Source organism: Ranitomeya variabilis, chromosome 5 (genome assembly GCF_051348905.1).
Source record: "Ranitomeya variabilis isolate aRanVar5 chromosome 5, aRanVar5.hap1, whole genome shotgun sequence".
Lineage (NCBI taxonomy): Eukaryota > Metazoa > Chordata > Amphibia > Anura > Dendrobatidae > Ranitomeya > Ranitomeya variabilis.
Window position 1 is genome coordinate 253,067,692 of NC_135236.1, and position 24,011 is coordinate 253,091,702.

The following is a 24,011-nucleotide window of genomic DNA, read 5'->3' on the forward strand; positions in this document are numbered from 1 at the left end:
AAGTTTTGTTGAATTGGTTTATTGCATGATATCAGAGAACACCTTTATTGGTAAGCGTCGGCCTTGACTATTATTATCTCCTCTCCACCGAATAAACAATAGGAAGGGAGAAATATTTTGGCTGATTACGTGTACCGTGTAATTAATTACATTCTGATTATAGGGCACAGTGTGACTCACTGTTACTTCATGTTATTCTTTTCATATACCTTTTAATCTGCTGGGGATGTGTGTTTCGTGATAACAAATCAGCGTGAATATTCATATAGTCCTTTCATCTCTACCTACTCATCTGCAGTTGCATTGACATATGTCATTTGTCTGTGTTTTCATAGGTGTTAAACCAAACTATATACTATGAAAACATGCATGTGTGTAAGACGCTAGATGAAATCTATATATTAGTTCCGCATACTACGGCTGAATAGCCATTTTTTTGGCAGTTCTTCTATTCAGTAGTGCCCCCTCCCTGACATACAAGGAATTGCAACACAACTGTTGATGTTCAAGTTATTGCTTGACAAGTAAAACTTTGGTGTTGCAAATTGGTGTGAACTAACCCCCACAGATTAGGAGGTAATTAAAAAAAAAACAAAAAAAACACAACACACTTTTAGGTCATAAACATGAAAAAGCTTCTGTTTTCAGCATCTTGCAGTACCATTTTTTATAATGACTCTTTAGAGTAGGGCTGCACAGTCAGTCACGTTAGCAAGTCAAAGGGACCTCAATAAGATATTGACATTGTGTGTCTTTTGTATCTTAGAGTATTGGGAACATAATCCCTTAAGAATTACTATTTATATAGTTCTACAAGATGTATCTTTTAATTTGGAGCTTATCCTAATATAAGGTGTCCAAATGGATTTCTTTTAAAAAGAGGTCCCAAAACGCTAACAGGTGTAAGAACTGGATCACTACTATTTTTGGCATCTCGATAGTGTTCTTAATAAATAAAGGATAGAAATGGCTTTCCCAAAAAATTGTAGAAACTTGTTTACGTCTTGATCATGAGATTGAGGGTGCCGGATTGAGAGAGAACTTTTGGAATGACTTGATAGCCGGATGAACTTGGCATGTGTGGTAGGAGGAAATGCACTTTGTGGCAAAGGAGTAAAGGTCGATGTAGTAGATCTCCATAAATGCTCAAAGGCCTGTTCATTTATCACTTTTACACAGTATTCTCATATAAAATCAAATCAAGTTTGTCCTCTCCTGTCTCAATAAATGTCCATAACCATGCACATATGTGAAAAGCAGGTGCAGTGGGCACAGGATGATAAAGGAGAACAGTTGAACTAATTGAATTCATTACAAATGTGCTTAAAAATTCAGGTTTGCTTTGGGTTGAAATTAATCTGCCTACCATTAGAGCTCTTATCCCTGAAACCTATTTTGAGAGATTCGCTCCTCTCTGTAAAGGAGCCTTGCGTGAGTTTCTGCACTGTTTTACTTTGCCTGCAGGATATGGTTTGTCTGAAAGTGAAGATCTGTGTTCACCTCTATGCATGGCGGTGGCAGACGAAGGTTTCATTTCCAGCTGTAGCGATAAAGGCAAGATAGGGGACTAGAAGAGTATTAATGTGTAGTAGCGAATCATTGTATTAGTAATTAAATCCGTTGTACGCTGTGCATTTACACAATATCCAATGCCACAAGGTAATGGGAGTCCCAGTGCAGTGCACGGTGCAGGTGGAGCATGGTCTCGCTGCTCTGCATATTCTACGCGGAGCACGAGCATCTATCATTCCGAGCATACTTTGCACCATTATTTTATGTGGGGCAGCGGCCGTGTTATGTCGTGTGTTCTCCTGCTCTGGATCATTATACAAATGGATATCTTCATTACCTTTGTAACTGTGCATCATCCTAGAGAGCAGTGTGATTAATATTGGTATGAAGATACTCAGCATCACAGTAAAGAGCGTATTCATCATCGGTGTGTAGATGTAATCACACAGAGCAGTGTGACTGTTAACACATCATACATTTTCACTATGACAGTCCTGTACATGACGGATTACTGGCCACAAATGCGGCCTGCTGGGACTAGGCTGTTAGACATAAGACATTACAAATGCATATCATCAGCCATAACAATGACAGGTGAAACGAATTACATTGATGCACTGTCTCACCAAGATGACGATGGCACCCATCATGGGATAGGATATATTAAGCAGCCAGGGAAGTCACTTCTTTACATTTTGTGCTGGAAGCCAGATGGTCAAGCTTAGGATTCTGAGCATCTTTGACAATGGCCAAATTGGGTTAACTAGACTAGGTTGGAGCAAGATGTGCGGTGTTTAGTGCTAAAAACGGACATATCGATTCACGGGACTCTGGCCCATCTCTTACCTTCCAGAAACCCTGGCACATTGGTTGATAAGCCCAGCTGGCTCGATGTAGTCATTGTAAGGTTATGCACAGCCCTGGATAATCAAAGGAATCCCAGATGGTAAGGGATTTGCAAGCTTTACATCCAGATTCCAGAGTCTACTGACCTGGCCAATGGACTGGAGTGCCAGAAATCAATCTTCCCACCTTTTAGTTAGTACCTAAAAAGAGGGGAGAAACTGCGAACTTGCGCCAGCATCATTGGTGTCCAGGGATCATTGATGTTATTGTAAAGGCTAGCTGTCTGGTACAATCCAAAAGAAATTCTAACGTAGCACAAATTAAAGAAAAAAGTTCTTAACAGCTATAATAGATGGAGTCAGAACACACAGTACTTTGCAGCTTGCTGTTTATGGGGATGCATAGCTACATACTAGTCCGTGTCCCATGCTGACCCCTGTGCACTACTGAAAGTGACAAATTTGGGCACATGGGCATCAGAGCTGGGCCATTGAGTAATGATAGAAGTTGTATGGTCTGATGAATATTTTCATGCGAATGACCAGGTGTGCATCTGCCCCTTACCTGGGGAAAATATGTCCCCAAAATGCCTTATGGTAAGAATGAAAGGTAGTGGAGCCGATAAGACGATCTGGACACTGTTCTGTTGGGAATCTTTGGGTCCCGCATCCAACATTCACATGTTTGACATGTATAACCTTCCTAAAAATTGCTGCAGACGCTTACATGGTAGTGGTGTTATATAGTGGCAGTGGTCTCGTCCAGCAGGATAATGTGCCCTACCACACAGCAAAAACTGTTCAGGTAAGGCTTGAAGATAAAATGAGGATTTCAAGGTGTTGGCTTCCAAATTTCCTAAATCTCAAACTGATGAAGTATTGCTAGAAAACATCCGATGTATGGAGACCCCACGCCATGGCTTACAAGACGTATAGAGTCCCCTGCATATTGTCTTGGTGCCAGAAACCAGGACAACTTTAGAGGAGTTGTGGAGTCCATGCCTATAAGGATCAGAGCTCTTTTGGTTTAATGTCAGAGATCTATTAGGTTTGCAAATGTAATATTTGCTCTGTTGTTTGCATAGTGATGTCCTGTATAATTCTGGTTCTCCTTTACCTGCCAGTCTCGGAGTCGGCTTAGATTTGTTAAAGCTTGAATTTCTTGTTGCCTTTTTCAACAATAGACAATGGCGGAGATCTTCCCGTCGGTTCCTGGTATATGTAGGGGTAAATATATGCTTTGGATGTGTTTGTATCTATTTTGCCAATATTTTAGAATAAGAAAAAATACTTGGTGAAGAAAACTATGAAGATGGAGATTTAAAGACACACAACAAACTAATAGAACCTGTGTTTTCAGCCAATGTAGGAGCTGGACTAATGTCAGTTCTACAATATCTGCCTCTAATATCATTACTTTCCTCTACATATCTCCTGTTCTGTGGTCGGGTACATTATCTATGCATGATTGAGGATTGTGCTTTGTTTTTGAGGAAACTCATACCGATTCATTTAGACGTTGTCAGATTGGGAAAACTAGCTTTCTTTCTTCCTGGTATGAACCGATCCAACTGTTTGCATTACCACACAGTTATATCTGTATATTTATGCACAAATCTGTATGTTCTAGATCTTTTGGCACCTCATCTGACCCATTTTAATTACCCAAAAGCCTTTTGATAATGAGCAACTATAATTTTAGATGGGAGCCCTTAGGAGGGGAGCAGGCTCACGTCGCTGCCTGGAATATTTAGCATGGGTTCATCTAGTACATCTATTAAAATGGAAGGTAATTAACTCCGCTCTCTCCTCTCATTCTTCAGCTCAAATCGAAATAATTCCGTGCAAAATCTGTGGAGACAAATCATCAGGGATCCATTACGGGGTCATCACCTGCGAGGGTTGTAAGGTACAGTATATGACAGTGGGAACACTGTCTTTATTTCACATAAGCCATAACTATGATCAGATAGAGAATAAGTCTCTGGTTTAGATTCTGATAAGTTTTCTTGGGTGTAGATCAAAACACTTTCATCAGAAAATAATGTATTGATATGCAACTTATTTAATAATTCCTGGGATGTTTCATTTGAGGGGACTCAGGAAGTGTCAAACAGGATGCAGCTATCACCCCACTGAAACAGGATGTTATCAGGGGATGGTGCTGCCGCCACTTATCACAGCTTTTATCACCGCCATCTCCTGATGTCCTTTTTCAGGGGGAGTGAGGTGGAGGATAATGGAGAATTGACCTCATCTTCTGTCTCTGCCGCCCACATCTTCAATGGCCACTGCCACACTGTTGCCTCCCCCAAAGTCCCTGCTTCTGATACCACCACCTTTTTCCCCATAACAAATTGTTATCAAAGGTCGATGATAAAAACAGGGTGAGTGACACAAGCGCCCTCACAAGTTCTGTCACCACCCTGAGATTAATTATCACGTCGTGGTTCTAATGTCACTCACCCTGCTTCTATCACCAATCCCTGATGACAGTTTGTTTCAGCGAAACAGGCAACATTGTTAGAAGCAGGGACTGTGGCAGCAAAGAAGTGAGACAACAAACACTGAAGATGCGAATGGTGGGGACTGAATCTACGGTCAATTCTCAATCACCCCCCCTGAAATAGAATGTCATCATGGGACAGGAGTGACAGAAACTGTGGTAAGTGACCGCAGCACCATCCCCTCATGACATCCTATTTCACGGTGGGTGATAAAAGCTGCTGAGCAATGACTGCAGGGTCATCCTTCTTTGGCGTCTCGTTTTGAGACTTCCCTCAAATTAAACTTCACAGGAATAAAGAAAAAAACATATATCGCAAATGGCAGGATAGGGAGAATGGGAGGGATTCTTATAATAAAGCAAGTTTCAAAAGTGTGTAGAGCATAAAGATAGATGCTTATAAAGGACATTATAGGTATCAGACAACCCCTTTAATTCTGGATGATGCTACCACTTTAGGCTATGTACACACTTTGTGTTTTTGATGTGTTTTTCCGTAGGCAAAACTTGCTCTGTTGGCAGTAAAGAAGCAACTCAAGAAAGCAGGTTTTGCGGAGTATTTGCCTCAGTTTTTCCTGCGTTTTTAGTGCTTTTTTTTTTTTTACTATTTTTTTTGTCAGGATACATTTGTCTCTTGTGCATGCTGATAAAGTTTAATGCATAAAAAATAATCTGATTCAACTTCAGCAGATTTAGGCACCAAAAAGGCAGCAAAACCTGATACCTGACCTGCATTTTTTGCAGTGTATTTTGCACTATCCATTGCTTTCTATGAGTGAAAAACACTGCACAAATGGTAAAAGAATTGACATGCTGTATTGTGCAAAAATGCAGCTCTCTGACAGGAAAAAAAAAGAAAGGTGTGATAAAGAGATTTCTGAAATCTCAGACATTTGCTGGTACAGTGAAACGCAGCTGAAAAAATGCATTAAAAAAAAATCTGCAAAAACGCAACGCATGAACATAGCCTTGATGTGGAGTTTTAGATTCTTTTTACTGAAGACAATGTTTTCTCATTTGCTAAGTTTTCATGACTGCTTCAGGTAATTTTTATGCCATGCCAAGACCCTAGGGACATACCGTATATACTAGAGTATAAGCCGACCCGAGTATAAGCCGACCCCCCCCCCTAATTTTGCAACAAAAAACTGGGAGAACTTATTGACTCATTCATTATGGCCCCATAAGATGCTCCATACAAAATAGGCCCCATATAATGCTCCATACAGTTCATTATGGCCCCATAAGATGCTCAATATACAATATATACAAATATGCCCCATATAATGCTCCATGCAGTTCTTTATGGCCCCATAGATGCCCCATATAATGCTCCATGCAGTTCTTTATGGCCCCATAGATGCCCCATATAATGCTCCATGCAGTTCTTTATGGCCCCATAGATGCTCCATATAATGCTCCATACAGTTCTTTATGGCCCCATGTAATGCCCCATGTAATGCTCCATGCAGTTCATTATGGCCCCATAGATGCCCCATATAATGCTCCATGCAGTTCTTTATGGCCCCATAGATGCCCCATAATAATGCTCCATGCAGTTATGGCCCCATAGATGACCCATATAATGCTCCATGCAGTTATGGCCCCATAGATGCTCCATGCAGTACTTTATGGCGCCATAGACGCTCCATATAGCATTGTGCCACATGTAATGTTGCTGCTGCACTAAAAAAAAAAAATGACATACTCGCCTCTCGTCGCTGCCTGCTGCTCTTCAGTGTCCCGTCTCTCCGCACTGACTGTTCAGGCAGAGGTCGGCGTGCACACTAATACGTCATAGCGCCCTCTGACCTGAACAGTCACTGCAGAGGACGCGGAAGACAAGGCAGCGGTGGAACGAGGGAAGGTGAATATGACATACTCACCTGCTCCTGGCACGGTCCCTGCATGTCCCACGTCTCCGGGAGTGGCAGCTTCTTCCTGTAGTGAGCGGTCACGTGGCACCGCTCATTACAGTAATGAATATGCGGCTCCACCCCTATGGGAGTGGAGTTCATATTCATAACTTTAATGAGCGGTGCCAGTGACCGCTGAACAGGGGAAGAAGCTGCCGTGCCTGAAGATGGTGGGCCATGCAGGGACCTCGCCGGGAGCAGGTGAGTATTTGACAGGCGTCGCTCCCCCTCACCCGCCGACCCCCCCGCCTTCCATGACTCGAGTATAAGCCGAGAGGGGCACTTTCAGCCCATTTTTTTGGGCTGAAAATCTCGGCTTATACTCGAGTATATACGGTATTTCTGAAAACCTCTACTCTAATACGCTAGTAACTCACTTTATTACATTAGCTATTACTATTGTATCTCACTTTAGGGCTCTTTCACACATCAGTTTTTTCTTTTTTTTTGGTATGTGTGCGAAGCATAATTTTCATGAATAGATCACAGACCTATTGCAATCAATGAGCCAATTAACATGTCCTTATTTAATTGGTGTTGCAGATCAAATTCACCAATGCAAGTCAATGGTCCCATCAAAAAGCATGCGCTGAGGTCATGCGTGTGCTGTCTGAATTATACTGTTTAATGGTTAGGAGAAGCTAAGACATTATTTATTTATTTTTTTCTTCATATGAAAAAATTGCATGCAACAAGGGTTACGAAAAGTGACACAGACCAAAAATAGGATGTGATTTATTTTCATAAATACAGTAATGCTTGGATATACAGGTACTCGGATAGGGTCCAAACCCGTAAATTATAGAATGAATCCGGGACTCTTAGGGAAAGTGCAGGACCTTCCTAGTATGGCTCTGTGGACTGCCCTAGTCAGAGTGGGAGCAATTGGGGATTGTAGGATATTGTAGCCCTTCCTATGGATTTATAAGGCTATATTCCTTGTCCCAGATCTCTGGATATGAACGAGAATTTGAATACTTCTCCCTTTCACTTGTGAATCGTCATCAAATTGGAGAGGACGTTCTTTATTTTCCTGTTTAACAAACATTCATTTACTTTACCAACATTTGTAAGGACGCCTTCTAAATATGTATGTGCTATTATTTGCATTCTATGTTTACTGTGGTCATAAATCACGGCTTGGTGTTATCCACGCTCTGACCATTGTCAGACTACGTCTCCGTAAGATAAATTGACATGCTGCGGTCTCGAAAGATGCGCCGTATGTCCGTCTCTGCAGGGAAGCCTCGGGCGTCGGTGCTTGCATAGTGGAGATGGGATTTCTTCAAATCCCATCCACTATGCTGTAACATCTTGCCGCTGCGGATGAACGCAGCATCAAACCTGCAGTGTTTACTAACCATGGAAACATACCCTAAGAGGGAAGGGATCTCCACTAGCTGCAATAGGCCCTTTAACAAGGTTGGAGTAACTTATTTTTAGGCAGCATTGAAAAATTGTGTTGCTTTTAATGGCCTTAGTAAAAGTTATGATTTAATGTTACCACTCAATTTTTGCTGTCATATGCATTTATTGTGGGTTGTACGATTTAGTTGAGTATATCCCACTTCAATGTTTTGTTTTTTTTCTCAAATATATTTTGCCAACCACTACCCATATATTGGGGAGTTTGGGATCATCGGAGGGGCCCATTGAAGAATTTCACCTATTCCCCTGCGGAGCAGTCCTAGCCTGCACAAACCTATAATACACTCGTCGGGAACGAGTCGAAGAAGAGGTGACTGTGAAAAATAGTGCATAAAATTTATCAGATGCAGATGGCCAAAATATCTTGACTGTACAATAGTTAAATAAGGGGAATTTTAATGTACATATCTGCTTTTACCAAGAAATTTGAAAAAGTTAATGAAGCATTCCTTTTAAAGTGTCGACATTGACTGTTCGGATTGCTACTTCCAATAGGTGGCACTAGAGTTCTAGTCCTCTTCCTCTCTGAAGAGACAATTTGCATATTTCCCAGAGGAGCATTGCCGCTTTAAGTCTCCTCATCTCGACATGCTTAACATGTCACTCTCCGCAAGGAGAAACGATACTTCTTGGATCCTCCTCCCATCAAAATTCTTATCCTCGTAATATATTGCAATCATCTTATTATATAGCTCTTTGCACTTACAATTGCTCAATTTGTCTTTCTACCCAGCTAATTATTATCTTTTCCATTGGGTCTATGACATCACGTGATTAAAAACTGACTAGCTGAATCCTTCTAAGCTCTATGTAGAAACAGGAGATCAATTTTCACAGTATGAGTCATCAGGCACTGCAAAAGTCAATGGCAGGGGAGAGGGTGAGCAGCTGGGTAAGGGGTAGGACTTGATTTCTGCAGGCGCAAGGCACTTCCTGTTTCTTCATAGAGCAGAGAAAAGAGAAGAATTAGCTGGGTAGAAAAGCAAAATGAGAAATTGTAAGTACACAATGCTATACAATGTGATGATTGAAATATATACTTGCTTCATCACATTTGGTGGTTTAGTGGCGATCAAAGAAAAAATTGCAACAAAACTGCAAAAATGCACAAGTTCCCTCAGAGGATGTGGTATCAACGTTATTTATTAACAAAGTGCGTCACAAAAATAGTTAAGCCAAATAGAAATTTAATTTCAGGGTGTTTTGTACTCATAAAATGACAGTTCTTTAAAAAGGATCTGGACAGGGATTAATTTTCCATTGCAAATTTATCTTGATTCTGCAATTAAACTTAGACTTACAGAGCGTGAACGGGGTGCAGAAAGAAATGGCCATGTGCACACGTTCAGTATTTTACCTCAGTATTTCTAAGTAAAAACGAGGAGTGGAACAATCAGAGGAAAAGTATAATAGAAACACGTCACCACTTCTGCATTTATCACTCACTCCTGGTTTTGTCTTAAAAATACTGAGGTAAAAAACTCACCAAATACTGAATGTTCAGGTAAAAAGGGTTACAATGCGGCCCAGCGGCCATACTGAAAATGCAGCTACTAAAAGAAAAGTTACTCATTTTCTCCTCCAGAAGTGCTGGCTCTCAGTCATATGGGAGTGCATGTAGTGGCTTACAGTCACTTCTTACAACTTCGGCACTTTGACAGCCAACTCTGTAGTGCATCTGTGCAGAGCGAGATGTCAATCAAGGTGCTAGGGAGTGACTAAGGCCACTGTTCACTGTTTAGTAATGCTTATTACCTGCAGATTAACCCTATATCTGCCGGTAAATGGTGTTTAACAAGGTGTCAGGTCCCCTTTTAAGTATCTGTTTTTTACTAGAATTTTTAGTTGAGTTTCGCATTTTGTGACATTTTTGTAACAACACATGAGAAAAACACCAGAAAAAATCCCATACTCAAACATGTGTGTCTGCACTCCAAACAGTTATTCCTTCGCTTCCAAGCCCTGCCGTGGACCCAAACAGTAGTTTTCCACCACATATGGGGTATCTGCGTTCTTGGGAAGAACAAGAAGTTTTGGGGTCCATTGTCTCCTGTTACACTTATGAAAATTAAAAAAGAATTGGAGCTAAAAACATTTTAGTGGAATTTTTTTTTTTTTTCTTCACGGCTCAACATTATACATTTCTATTTCTGTGAAGCACCTTGGGGGTTTAAGGTGCTCACCACACATCTAGATAAGTTTCTTGAAGGGTCTAGTTATTAAAATGGGGTTACTTGTGCAGGGTTTCCACTGCTTAGGCGCATCAGGTGCTCTCCAAATGAGACATGGCGTCCGCTCTTGATTCCAGCCAATTTTGTGTTCAAAAAGTCAAATGGCTCACCTTCCCTTTCGAGCCCTGCCGTGCGCCCAAACAGTGGTTTTCCCCCACATATGTGGTATCGCTGTATTCGGGAGAAATTGCACAACAAATTTTGGGGTCCATTTTCTCCTGTTACTCTTGTGAAAATAAAAAAAAAAATTGGGCCTAAATTAACGTTTTTGTGAAAAAGTTAAATCTTAATTTTTTCCTTCCACATTGCTTCAGCTAGCGTGAAGCACCTGAAGAAAGTTTTTGAATGTGATTTTTGAGCACCTTGAGGGGTGCAGTTTTTAGAATTGTCACTTTTGGATATGTTCTGTCATAGACCTCTTAGGCCGGCATCACACTAGCGAGTTTTACGGACGTATGAGCGCAGAAAATACGTCCAGAAAATACGCATTGCACACGGCCCAATGATTCTCTATGGGGCAGCTCCTATCTGCCGTATATTACGCATCTGTAATATACGGCATGTTATGGGCATAGAAAATCGCAGCATGCTGCGTTTGTCAGCGTATTGCGCAAAAAATACACCAATGAAAGTCTATGGGGGCGAGAAAATTACGGATTACATATGGACCATGCGTGTGACTTGCGAGAAATACGCAGCGGTGTTCTATAGAAAAGCCAGCAATTCAGTGCAGTGTACAGTAAAATCACACTGACAGAATAGAATAGAATAGGTAGAATAAATATGTACACATAGAATAGGTATATATATATTTTGCAAGCCTGCGAGAAAAAAACGCCGTACGGATGCCATACCGATGACACATGGATAAATTTGTGCGTAAAAATCGCATCCTCGCATTGAATACGGAACAGTGTTTTGGGACAGTTACTGCCTATTACGGCCGTAAAAAACGGACCGTATTTTCATATGCCTAGTGTGACGCTGGCCTTAGAGTCACTTCAAATGAGATGTGGCCCTAAGAAAGAATGGTTTTGTAACATTTTTTGGGGGGGGAAAAATCAGTAATTGCTGGTCAACTTTTAACCCTTCTAACATCCTATCAAAGAAAAATTATGTTTCTAAAATTGTTCTGATGTAAAGTAGACATGTGGGAAATGTTATTTATTAACTATTTTGTGTGACCTAACGCTCTTGTTTAATGGCATAAAAATGAAAAGTTTGAAAATTTGTGAAATTTTTCCCAAATTTTTTATATTTTTACAAATAAACGCAAAAATATCGAACAAATGTTACAACGTTCATGAAGTACAATATGTCACGAGATAACAATCTTAGTCAGTGGGATCCGTTGAAGCTTTCCAGAGTTATGACCTCATAAATTGACAGTGGTTAAAATTGTAAACATTGGCGTGGTCATGAAGGTAAAAACAGTCTTTGGGGTGAAGGGGTTAAAAAGAAAACTTGGTGTCCTGCACCCACTTCAGACATTTCTGTATATTACAGGTGGACAGGAGCTTTCATGACACATGGGTCTGGCACACCAGGACATACTGTAGCTCAGATTTGTATTTCTAAATGTACATTTAGAAAGCATTTCAGCGCATAACCTCACATTTTCCACTCTGTTTAGTGAGCGGAATCTTATTTTTACGTGAATGTTAATGTATGACATTACTGACATCATGGGTGAAGAGGTCTTCTGTTTTCTGTCCTTTATCATATAGCTCTCTCCTCTCCAACCTGTTACACAGTTTTGCTGGAACCCATAATCTCTGTAGCACAAACATAAATGTGTTGCTGTGCGTTGCCATCTGCTTATCTGTCATTTCTGCTAGGGCAGGGGCATCTGTGACATTAATCATTTCCTAATCTTTTGTTTGATTGAAAGCGGCTCTTTTTCTATGAGGGAGGACTTTATACACAAATCATTTACTGTCCTTTTTACTGGGCACATGTATGGAATAAGTTGTCCTAAGGTGGCCCTAGGGTTGAGCCAGAGTTGAATTTACTTAGAGATTAAACAAATCCATATACTAAATAAATGACTAGGAAATGCTCTCAGAAAAAGATGTTATTGACATTTTCTACTCATTTTAGATCACCTGTAAGTTATCTAAACTGGAGACAACTACTGCACAGCCTAAAATGTTTGTTAGGAACCAGTGATGCTTCCGAAGCATTAAGATAATGTAATATCCGTACCCATCCCCACTGACTCTTTGGTCAATGCAGTCAGACTCAACGGCAGCAATCCTGATGGCATCCCTAGCAACGGTGACTGTGACGCCTTCTCCCATGGAGGCAATCAACATGATTGGCAGATCAATCTGTGACCGTGATGATCCGTCTGACCGGCTGGTCAGTGGACCAATCTGCACACTGTTTCAGTGGCCAATAATGTTCTAGGTTCTGTTTAAATTTCCTCCATTACCATTGATTGTTTATCGTAGTGCCGGTGTAGAGGAGGGGTACTGCCCGCACTAAAGAACATTTCTTGAGCGTGCATTGTAAGGTTTCCCTATTCTGCTCCAAATGGTGGCCAGACTAAGTTGTGCAGAAAATACAGTCGGTTACACCTCACCCAAACCCAAGACCTCCACCTTTTAAGGCCGGGGTCAGACTAACATGGCATCCCATGTGAGAGCATCGGATGTGATATGCTAATGACCCTCGGCTCCTGCTCTGCTGTGAGCAGGAGCCGAGTGTCATGTGTCTGTGCTCCGAGCTTCTCACAGAGAGTGGATCGGAGCACAGATGCAGAGGAGGCAGAGAAATGTATTTCTCCATCTCCTCCATTGCCGGGGTCAGCGTATATCGCACAGCACTTGGATGATATCCGAGTGATGTGCGTTGTCTCACTCACACCCATAGGCTTATATTGGTGCGAGTGAGCCGAGACTCGGCCCAGTATCAGTCACAATCGCAGCTGGCTGCTATTTCGCTCGCACTTTGAAAACGGCTGAGGGAAAAAAAACACTGATGTGAGCTGCCCCATAGATGAATACTGGTCCGAGTGCTATGTGATGTTTTATCGCATAGCACTCGTCCGTATTCATCACTAGTTTGACCCCGGCCTAAGGGTATATTTCCATGGTCAAGAAACGCTGCAGATTGGACGCTGCGTACAGCCGCAGCGTCCAATCCGCAGTGGCTAGATGTTATAGCATAATGGAGGGGATTTTATGAAATCCCATCTCCACTATGCGTACAAAGACGCAGGTGGCAGACCTGTGTATACAGACATGCCGCGCGTCTTTATAGACCGCAAGCATGTCTATTTATTTTGCGGAGACGCTCTACTGTGGAGACTTTACTGAACACGTGCGGAATCACCGCTCGTACAAAAGTCGGCAGCGCCTTGGACGGAGCTGCGTCCAAAGCGCTGCATATACAAAGCATAGAAACATACCCTTAAGCTGCGTTCTGGACAGACTAACCTATGAGAGTTGTCTGCGTTGTCCTGCGGTGGTGGGTAGTAGAGGAAGTCCTGTATCACATCATCTGCCCACACATCTCGTTCTACCGTCAGAGCGGCAGCCGTGCTCTCTGACCAGAGAATGAAAGAGCGAGATTAGAAGAGCACATACCCGCCAATCTGATGGAGACATGAGAGATGTGTAGGAAGATGTGTCAGCAGTACTGTCTTTAGATATTACGTGCCCTATATCATGAAAAAGGAAAGTGTGAGAGGAGAAGCATGCAAATTATTTGTACAGATGTAAATGATTTCTGATCAGATCCATGTACTATTAGGTTGTTGCTTAAAATAGCCAGCATTATAAAGCCGGAAGCCTCTTCTGTGTGTTATGTACATGCTGCATAGTTGTGTTGCTATTAATGTCGTTTTTAGTAACACAGTGGCCTGGTCTTTTCCCCTTCATACAGCAGTGGTGATGATGCCATTTACAGGTTCTGCACACAGCAAGTCTAATGCTAAGTTCACTCATGAGTCTAAAAAAAATTGTCCACTTAACACCGGAAAAAAATGTCAATTTTTGGTCTGTACTGTCATCCATATGCCATCCAAACATGTTTTGTTTTTGTTTGTTTTTTTTGCATCCGTTCTTATATATCAGCAGTTACTAAAATATATAAGATCAAATGCAGTTTCATACATGAAGAATTGATTTGAGCCCATAAATATCTGGTGCTATACATTTGGTCTGTATGAGATCATATGGAACCATAGCGTTGAGTAGGAGATTGGCAATTGAAATACATCAGATACTAGTGCAGGCTGCAATTTTTTTTTTTAGAATTTTTTTTTTCACGTGGACATTCAGTCCGTGTAAAAAAAACAAAAAAAACATCTGAGCCGTGCAATTAAATAATATTAGTCCTAGTACACTCATAGGATTGTATTTTTCATTCTGTGTGCTCTCCATGTCCGCAGTGAACAGCACATGGACCCACAGAGGTCAGTGGCACAATTTAGACAAACATTTTTTCCACATAGAAAGGAGATCTGCGTAAATAAAATATACACTTCTCATTTTGATTTGCCAATGAGACTCCACCATTGTACCTAATGGATGCACAAGAAAACAGCACCTATACAGATGCTATTATCTGATATCCATTTTTCACAGATGCTTATCATAAATGACACATAAAAATGAATTGGACCTTACATAAATAAGAAAATTGCTCCTTTTTATTTCTTGATGTAAAAAAAAATGGATGTCAATGAACATACAGACCTGATTTTTCTCTCCCTCTCTTACTCACTCGCCGACTCCAGGAGAAGTCCATGTTCGGAGATCAGCACCTACGAACTCCAGTTTGGGTTCACTCTTCCCTACTAATAATACTACCTAGTTTTTCAGTTTGAGCAAGTGATCTGAAGGTCAGAGCAAAATGTAGGAGACTGATTGTTGGGTGACTGATGCCAGAATATATTCTATCAATGACTTTTTACGTCGTATTTTCATTTAGGACAAATCTATCCAAACTATTGATGCCATCGTGGTCCATAACAGCAAACCCTAGCTATATGTGCATCCGTATAAATGTGTTATGCTAATGAAGTACCCCTGACTCACCTTGCTGACCTTCACTGACATGTACATGAAACTCGGGCTGACAAGGATGATGTATTTCCAAAAACCTCTTATTTAGAACTTTCCGTGCCTTTTAACCATTGAGATTGGAACTAGTCCTCATGGTTGGTAAAGATGAAGAAACCCGTCAAAAAGGCCTATGTTTTAATTGCTGGTCCTATTTGAGAGATTAATGAGCCAGAGGATTCTGCCACAGCCAGCCATAAATCACAGAGCTTTCAGAGAGTCTCCTTGTCACCCACCGGAGCGGAGACTTCTCAGCATGGCCGCTGGTACAGTGAGGCCTGGCAGCTGGCAGCTGCTTTCTTGTAATTAAACAGCCAATGAGCAGCTAATTAAGACATATGTGTATACAGGAGTGGAAGTGGATATGGTAATGAATTGAAGAAGTCTATTCATTAGGCAGGGATTGTCAGAAGACTGCAGGGAGGCCTGCTTTATCCATGCCTCGTGTATTCACACTGATGCTGTAGGACTGGACGGACATGAAGGGAAGATTACACTAAGAACTGATCGCTGATTTCTTATGCGTATAGCGCACAACAGGTGCAAAGTATAAAAGTTTACCTCCACATCCCTTATGTCTGAGCATACACCTCATGGATGGATAGATATTATCATAGAATCATGGAATGTTAGAGTTGGAAGGGACCTCCTGGGTCATCTGGTGCAACCCCCTGCTCAAAGCAGGATTCACTAAATCATCCCAGACAGGTGTCTGTCCAGCCTCTATGAAGTCTTCCATGGAAGAACTCACCACCTATCGTGGCAGCCTGTTCCACTCATTGATCATGCGAAATGTCACAAATGTTTTTCTGATATCTAATCTGTGTCTCCTCCCATTCAGTTTTATCCCATTGCATAGATAAGATATCACATTTATCCATCCATGTAATGTATATTTTGTGATTTCACAATACGAGTAGGACTTTAGTTTTGCTTTTCCTTTCAGGGTTTCTTCAGACGAAGTCAACAGAGTAACGCCACGTATTCGTGTCCAAGGCAGAAAAATTGTTTGATCGACAGGACAAGTAGGAATCGTTGTCAACACTGTCGGCTGCAGAAATGCCTAGCTGTGGGCATGTCACGTGACGGTAGGTGACAGCTGTAATAGATTGTGTTTGCTTACAAATAAGCAAAAGTTAGGCTCCTGTTCACATGTTCGTTTGCACATTCTGTTTCTACTGCATGGAGAAATGTTTCTTACATTCTGCAAAACAGAAACCAAAAGGAACTTGGACGGACCCCATAATAATCAATGGGATTGTTCTTCTGTTTGCATAACTTAAACTTTATTCATGTGCAAAAGTTACCCATTGCTTGTCTGTTTCTTAAATGGAAAAGACTGACGGAATGTGCAGTCGGATATATGATACCGCCATGAGCTATGAAAATCAAAATTGATTTAGGGCTCGGACAAATGTTATCCATGATTTTGACGTATCACACTCGTACCCATGTTATTCTATGGGGCTGTGCACGTCAGATTATTTTTTTTTTCATCAAATCGAGTAGTTCAAGGAACATTGACAAGTCCGATTTTTGATCTGCGTGTTAGATTAACCCCTTAATGACCGCCAGTACGTCTTTTAACTGACCTGAGATATAAGAATAGCCTCCCCATACAGGTGACAATCCAGCAGCTGTCTGCTGTACACTATAGCTGACAACTTGCTGCATCAGCCATGATCAATGTTTGCACCGTCCAAATCTGTTTAACCCCTTAGATGCTGCTGTCAATAGTGACTACATCATATAAATGGTTAATAGAGTGTGGGTGCTTCCTCGTTATCCCAATTGGTGTCCTCAGATCATGATTGTGTGGTCCTGTTGTTTGCGATGGCAATTCATGACCGAATAGCAGCCTAAGAGTCTGACGACTGTAGTAATCTGTTCAGAAGTTAGCGGCATTTAGGTGGTAAAAATACACATTTTCATTTGTCATGCCACTTTGCATTAATTCGTGAAAATCGCCTGAAGGATTACTAAACTACCTAATTGCAGTTTTCAATATGTCGGGGGGGTGCTGTTTTTAAAATGGTTTAACTTTTGGAGGTTTCCCAATAGATGGGACCCCTAGAGGCACTTCAAACATGAATAGGGCCATAAAAAAATAAATTTTGTAAATTTCCTTGAAAAAATGAAAAATTATGCTACATTTTTAAACCTCCTAAAATGCTAACAAAATAAATCAACGTTTTACAAATGGTGCTGATGTAAAGCAGGCATGCGGGAAATGTTATTTTTTAATGTTTTGCTGTAGTGTGACTATCTGGATTAAAGGAATAATCAATCAAAGTTTGAAAATTGCTAATTTTTTTAACATTTTTCTCAAATTTCTGATTTTTTTTAAATAAATAAACACAAAAAATATCGACCTAAATTTATCATTGTCATACAGTACAACATGTCACGAAAAAACAATCTCAAAATCACTGGGATTTGTTGAAGCGTTCCAGAGCTATTACCACATAAAGTGACACTGGTCAGATTTAAAAAATTTGCCTCAGTCACTAAGGGGTTAAAACCGGCAGTGCAAGTCTATTGGTCTGGTCGGACCGCACTTGGATGACATCTGAGTGTGGTCTGATTTTGATGGACTGACTGAATGAAAAAGATAGAGAAACTTTTTTTTTTTTTTTAATTTTCTCTCAGCCGCCGAATAAACAGATCCCACGCTGATCGAATTCTGATCAGCCCAATTTTCTTGAATGGAGTGAAAACAGTCATGTGATCCTAGCCCTTCAATGAGGTTTTGTCTTTCTCTGTGCATTCGTGCACTTCGCTGAAAATATATATATTTTTTTATTTAACCAAACCCCAGAGAGAGACCTAAAAATAACACACTTTTTCCATTTGACTACATGGTCCATGCTAACTGTGACCACTTTCAGGCGTGTTGCCACAAATTTGTATTCTTCTTTAAAGGTCAAACTCGCCAATATCGAAGGGGTTCGCCACCAGCCTAATGTATATGAGGATCGTATCCCGGCAAATGATTGTCGCGGAGAGATAAGGATCCAGCACGTCCAATTTCTGACTGCTGATCCTTTGGTTCTTGAAGCAATAAGCTGTTGCCAGAGATGTCCGGCAGCGGCTCTTTCACTATCGCTTGGAAGAATGAGCACTTCTGTATATGGGAAAAAAAAGTGTGTGTGTGTATATGTGTATATGTGTATATATATATATATATATATATATATATATATATATATATATATATATATATATATATATATATATATATATATATATATATATATTCTCAATTTGTCAAAGAGGTCATCTATGTCTGTTGTAAGCGATTAGCTCTTTATCCTTGTTTGCAAGTGCATTCCCCATCGTGAAGTTAAAGCTGTACTCCATTGTAGACAGAAATTAATTTCTTTGTCCCAACAATACTAATAACCTTGTTTGTTACATTTATGTCTACTCTGTAGCTGTAAAGTTTGGCCGCATGTCCAAGAAGCAGAGGGATAGCTTATATGCCGAGGTACAGAAACATCGCATGCAGCAACAGCGAGACCACCAGCAGCAGCCAGGGGAGGCAGAACCACTAACTCCTGCAGGATACGGCCTGACTCCTAATGGGCTGACCGAGTTACGGGATGACTTGAGGGAATATATGGAAGAGCACACCCCAGACGAAGGCAAGAATGAGTCGGCAGTAAGCAGCTTTTACCTAGATATCCAGCCATCCCCAGATCAGTCGGGCTTGGATGTCAATGGCATCAAACCAGAGCCTCTCTGTGACTACTCGCCACCATCATCCTTCTTCCCCTACTGCTCCTTCACTAACGGAGAGACTTCCCCCACCGTATCTATGGCAGAACTTGGTAAGTTGCACAAGGAATTTATATTAGAACTTGGATTAAGGTTTCGCCTCCCTGGTTCAGTCCTCGCTATATGGAATCGGTCATAACTGGACCTATAAAGGGGTAAAATGCATTTGTGTAAACTGCGTATTATATAAAGCATTTCTCAATCGCTGGGATAAACAAACTGAAATGCCTTGTGTATTTATTCTATTCATTTCTACCTATTGTGATCAACATGTATCATAAAAAATTTCAAGGGGTATTCCAATTTTTTATAAACAAGGTAAAGCCAGAAGCACTCCTAAAATAAAACAAACAGGATTCATTTAATCCCTCCGTGCTCGCCTCTGCTCCTTCGACCAGTTTTATGTTTTCCCGGTGGCATCAATGATGTCCCATTTACCCAGATAAGCTCAACAGCCAATCACTGACCTCGGCACTATGCTGCATAGCTGAGGCCAGTGATTGGCTGTAATAGTCACATGGTGAAAAAGGAACGTCATTGCTACCGCCAGGTAAAGAGAAGACTAGCAGAAAGACCAGGAATGGGCTGCTGGGGCATTGGGGGATTAGATGGGCTTGTTTTGTTATTTTATGACCAATTCTGGCTTTTGGCATATTCTTTTATTAATCAAAAAGCCAATTTAAAGAAAATCTAAGTCTAAAGCATGTGATTTTTAGGCAAAGCAGCTGGTCTAAATAGCGCGTTTCTGCACTGAGCGTCTGTGTTTTCATTTGACATTACACTCCAGTACTTCCAAAGGTCACAGATTAGACAAAGTCGTGCTTGTCATTTAGATGTTGTGACTCCTTTTTTTTGTCATTGTCAGAACATCTTGCTCAGAACATCTCAAAGTCTCACATGGAAACCTGCCAGTATTTGCGTGAGGAGCTGCAGCAGATAACATGGCAGACCTTCCTCCAAGAAGAGATCGAAAGTTACCAGAGCAAGGTACATAGTGAGAGAAAACGTCAATATGGAAGGGGAATATCCTGTATAGACTGATCTACAGCACAGAAAACAAACGGAAATAATAAACCAGGCAACATAGTACCATAGGGACGAAGAACAGTATTAGTGTTTCCTCTGTACTGTGGATCCAATCCTAAACTGACTGAAAAACAAAAAAGCACTAAATCAGCCTGGAAATAGGATTCCTAGGAAATGTGCATGACCTATTGGAACCTGTTGTACGTTTATATAGTGAGCTGCCATTTATGGATATTTATCAGGATTTAAGGGATTACCCCCATATTTACCAAATTGAGCATGTAAAAAATGTAGTATTTGCTTACTCCGGGGGGCGTCTCAAAATTAAGTATATGTCTAACCAAATAGAATTGAAAAGTATTAACAATTGATTTATAAAAGTACCACTCCAGCGTTGTTTTTTTATATTTCCGTGTCGGGGAAGGTGCTTCTAATCTAAGTTCCCTGACCTTAGTGTTATACTCTCCAGCCATCTTCAGCTCTTTATGGTGCTGCTCTGGTACGGCGCTGCCATTTTGTGACCTCAACTTCTGATTGCTCTTAATATAATCCATAAACACAACCTCAATAATGAATGTAGAGGTACGACGATAAATTGGAAAGATGTTAAAGATTAAAAAATGTAATCTTTATTACTGTTAGATAAAATTATATAATGTAATAGAATATAGTGAAATCAAGCCTCTGGAGCATACGAGGAGTACGGGAGCATAGGGACACAATAAGTAGCTACACATAGACTTTCCATACAAAAAAATGAAACATGGAATCAATTCCAATTCATGAATATCATGTAAAGTGCATAGTGCAAATGACATTTGTAATGAACTGTACATGGGCTTAGCCTAGTCACAATAAAAGTGACAGGTGCTACATGTGTAGCTCGTGGTATCTTGTGCTGGATGCAAGAGTCCCTGCTGCCTCGCGCTCTCACCCCATGATATTCATGAATCGGAATTGATTCCATGTTTCATTTTTTTTTATGGAAAGTCTTTTCTCCTTATGTCATGTAGCGCAATATCCTATGTTTAGCTACTTATTGTGTCCCTATGCTCCCGTACTCCTTGATTTCACTTTATTCTATTACATTATATAATTTTATCGTTAGTAAAGATTCAATTTTTTAATCTGTAACATCTTTGCAATTTATTGTCGTACCTCTGCATTCATTATTGAGGTTGTGTTTATGGATTTCATGAATAGACGTTTTTTTTTCTCAGACTGTGTTAATTTATTTCTGCTCTTAATGTAAGTCTGAGGGCCTCGTTCTGGTTTTCATAGACTTGCATTGAGTTGTGACTTCCATATCACTCCAGCAAACACTGGAGTTATCCATCAGATCACAGCATGCAGGAGACCGAACCGGAGCGGCAATGTATAAGACTAGGGCCAGGGAACTTACACTAGTAGCAATACTCCAGCACTGCAAAAAAATGCTACATTCAAGTATAGTTTTTGTGGTACAGGACAAAAAAAAATCAGGGCTGCGATTTCAAGAAATAAAATCAGAGTAAAGGGGAGGCTGTGGAGCACTGTGTATACACTTACATATGTATAGTCCGTGTCCTCCAAACTGTGCTTTGGCACAAATGGGACAGACTGACGGTAGTATTCAGTAAGTCATATTTTTTATATACCGTACTTAGAAATATGCTTATGTAATACTACTACCAGCCTGTCTTCTCTGAACCAAAGCAGTGTTGGTTGCAGTAGTTTGTAGGACTCTAGTGCCCCCTATTGGAATAAAATGAGTATTGCACCAAGATTACAGAACTGCAGTATTGTGTGAGGCACATCCATTGAGAAACCAACTATGCATTGCTTTGTGTTTCCCTATACAGCAGCGGGAAGTTATGTGGCAGCTTTGTGCAGTAAAAATCACAGAGGCCATACAGTATGTGGTTGAATTTGCCAAACGCATTGACGGATTCATGGAGCTGTGTCAGAACGACCAGATAGTGCTGCTGAAAGCAGGTTCGTATATGATGGAGAACATCTAAAAAGGGAATTATTTAAAAAAAAAAAAAAGTTGAAATAAAAAATAGTACTTCTAATATTCAGCATATAAAGAAGTTATAGAACTGGTCACCCAAGCCCTTTCCGCCATGTAGGTGCAATAGAAGTATTGGGGGCCAGTCTATCTGTGTAACGGACTACTGGCGCTCTATCCCATGCTTGGAAGAGCAAGTGATGCATGCATACAATAATATCAAGAAATGTATCATTCCTTGTTATCGTAACGAGCCAGAATCTCTAGCTGTAAGCTTGCCACGCTTTTGTGTTACACTATTGTATTAGGTGATATTACACAGTGGCTGCAATCCTGTAAATATCATCTATAATGAATAAGAATATTTGTGTAATACCTTTTATGCCTTTTTTTCCCCATTTCTAGGCTCACTGGAAGTTGTTTTCATCAGAATGTGTCGTGCCTTTGATTCTCAGAACAACACGGTGTATTTTGATGGCAAATATGCAGGAATAGAGGTCTTCAAAGCGTTAGGTAAGGGTCTTTAATCAGACAATGGAATGTAATTATCATAGAAGTAGCAGTAAAATAGAAAAATCTCGCACTTGGCATCGGTACATTAGTTGTCAGTTGTACATTGACCACATAATGCTACATAATATATGACATTACTCTGCGTTATGCACAGCCAACATTAGAGTCATACATCACATTGCTCTACGGTAATAATCCAGGACATGCTGTGCCATGCTTCCCAACATGCATAGGATGTTATCACGTGGTTTGTGATGGTTTAGTGAGGAATTCAATGCCCAGTGTCTGGGGCACATGCTGGTTTTTAGGGGCCGCTTTGGATATCAACTAAGAGTAATAATGGATTGCACAACAGCTAATCTCTCATTGATGAAAAAATCTTCACCCACCCTAGTCATGGTGACCCTTCAAAAATCAATCCTAATTGTAGCTTTTATATTGTACTTACTGAGTGCCATGGCCTGTTAATGGTTAATATTGGTGCCTACACAACAATAATATCCGTATGGATTTGTCCTTTCATTTGATCCATTCACCAAGGACTACCCGTATATTGTGCCATCCACATAAAGTAACAATCTCCGTGCCCTCAGGTTGGTTAGTGCTACATCAGAACCCCATTTACGAGACCCTACAATGACAGCACCCACTTTCTTCCTCCATGATACTGGTCTCTACTCCGTTAATAGCAACATACAGATTTTCCATTCGTCTGGAACTAGTGACATCAGAGACCTGCAGCCATGATGTCATATCATGGTAGCGTTTCATGTGGTAGGATCAGAAAGCATTAGATGTAAATGATGAAGTCCTGTGAATGGCGCCCCTTCTATTCCTGCTCCAGTATTTTCTTACACAGTTACATAGTATTGTCCCTTGTACTTTGTTTTTTGATCTGTGAATATTTCAATGCACTGATCTGATATGTGTCTGACTATTTTATCTCTCCCCTTCTTGCACTGCAGGTTGTGAAGACTTCATGAGCTTTGTGTTTGAGTTTGGGAAGAGTCTATGTTCGTTGCACTTGACAGAGGATGAAATTGCTCTATTCTCTGCCTTTGTGCTCATGTCAGGAGGTAAATTATTACTTTTTTTTATACTTTGCTTATATAGAGCCATCATATTCCGCAGCGCTTTACAAACATTATTGGCACTCACAATCTAGATTCCTTATCAGTATGTCTTTGGAGTGTGGGAG

General features: G+C 40.7%; 1 protein-coding gene across 2 annotated transcripts in view; it reads left to right on the forward strand.

The window, feature by feature from the left end:
* LOC143775665 (nuclear receptor ROR-alpha) overlaps positions 1 to 24,011 on the forward strand; it is a 502,224-nt gene that overhangs the window by 466,129 nt on the left and 12,084 nt on the right. For both annotated transcript variants that reach the window (XM_077264060.1, XM_077264061.1), the window contains 7 exons: positions 4,181 to 4,266; positions 16,454 to 16,595; positions 18,942 to 19,337; positions 20,150 to 20,271; positions 22,152 to 22,284; positions 22,706 to 22,813; positions 23,779 to 23,889. In XM_077264060.1, coding sequence (XP_077120175.1) covers positions 4,181 to 4,266; positions 16,454 to 16,595; positions 18,942 to 19,337; positions 20,150 to 20,271; positions 22,152 to 22,284; positions 22,706 to 22,813; positions 23,779 to 23,889 — 1,098 coding nt within the window. The remainder of the gene's footprint in view (positions 1 to 4,180; positions 4,267 to 16,453; positions 16,596 to 18,941; positions 19,338 to 20,149; positions 20,272 to 22,151; positions 22,285 to 22,705; positions 22,814 to 23,778; positions 23,890 to 24,011) is intronic.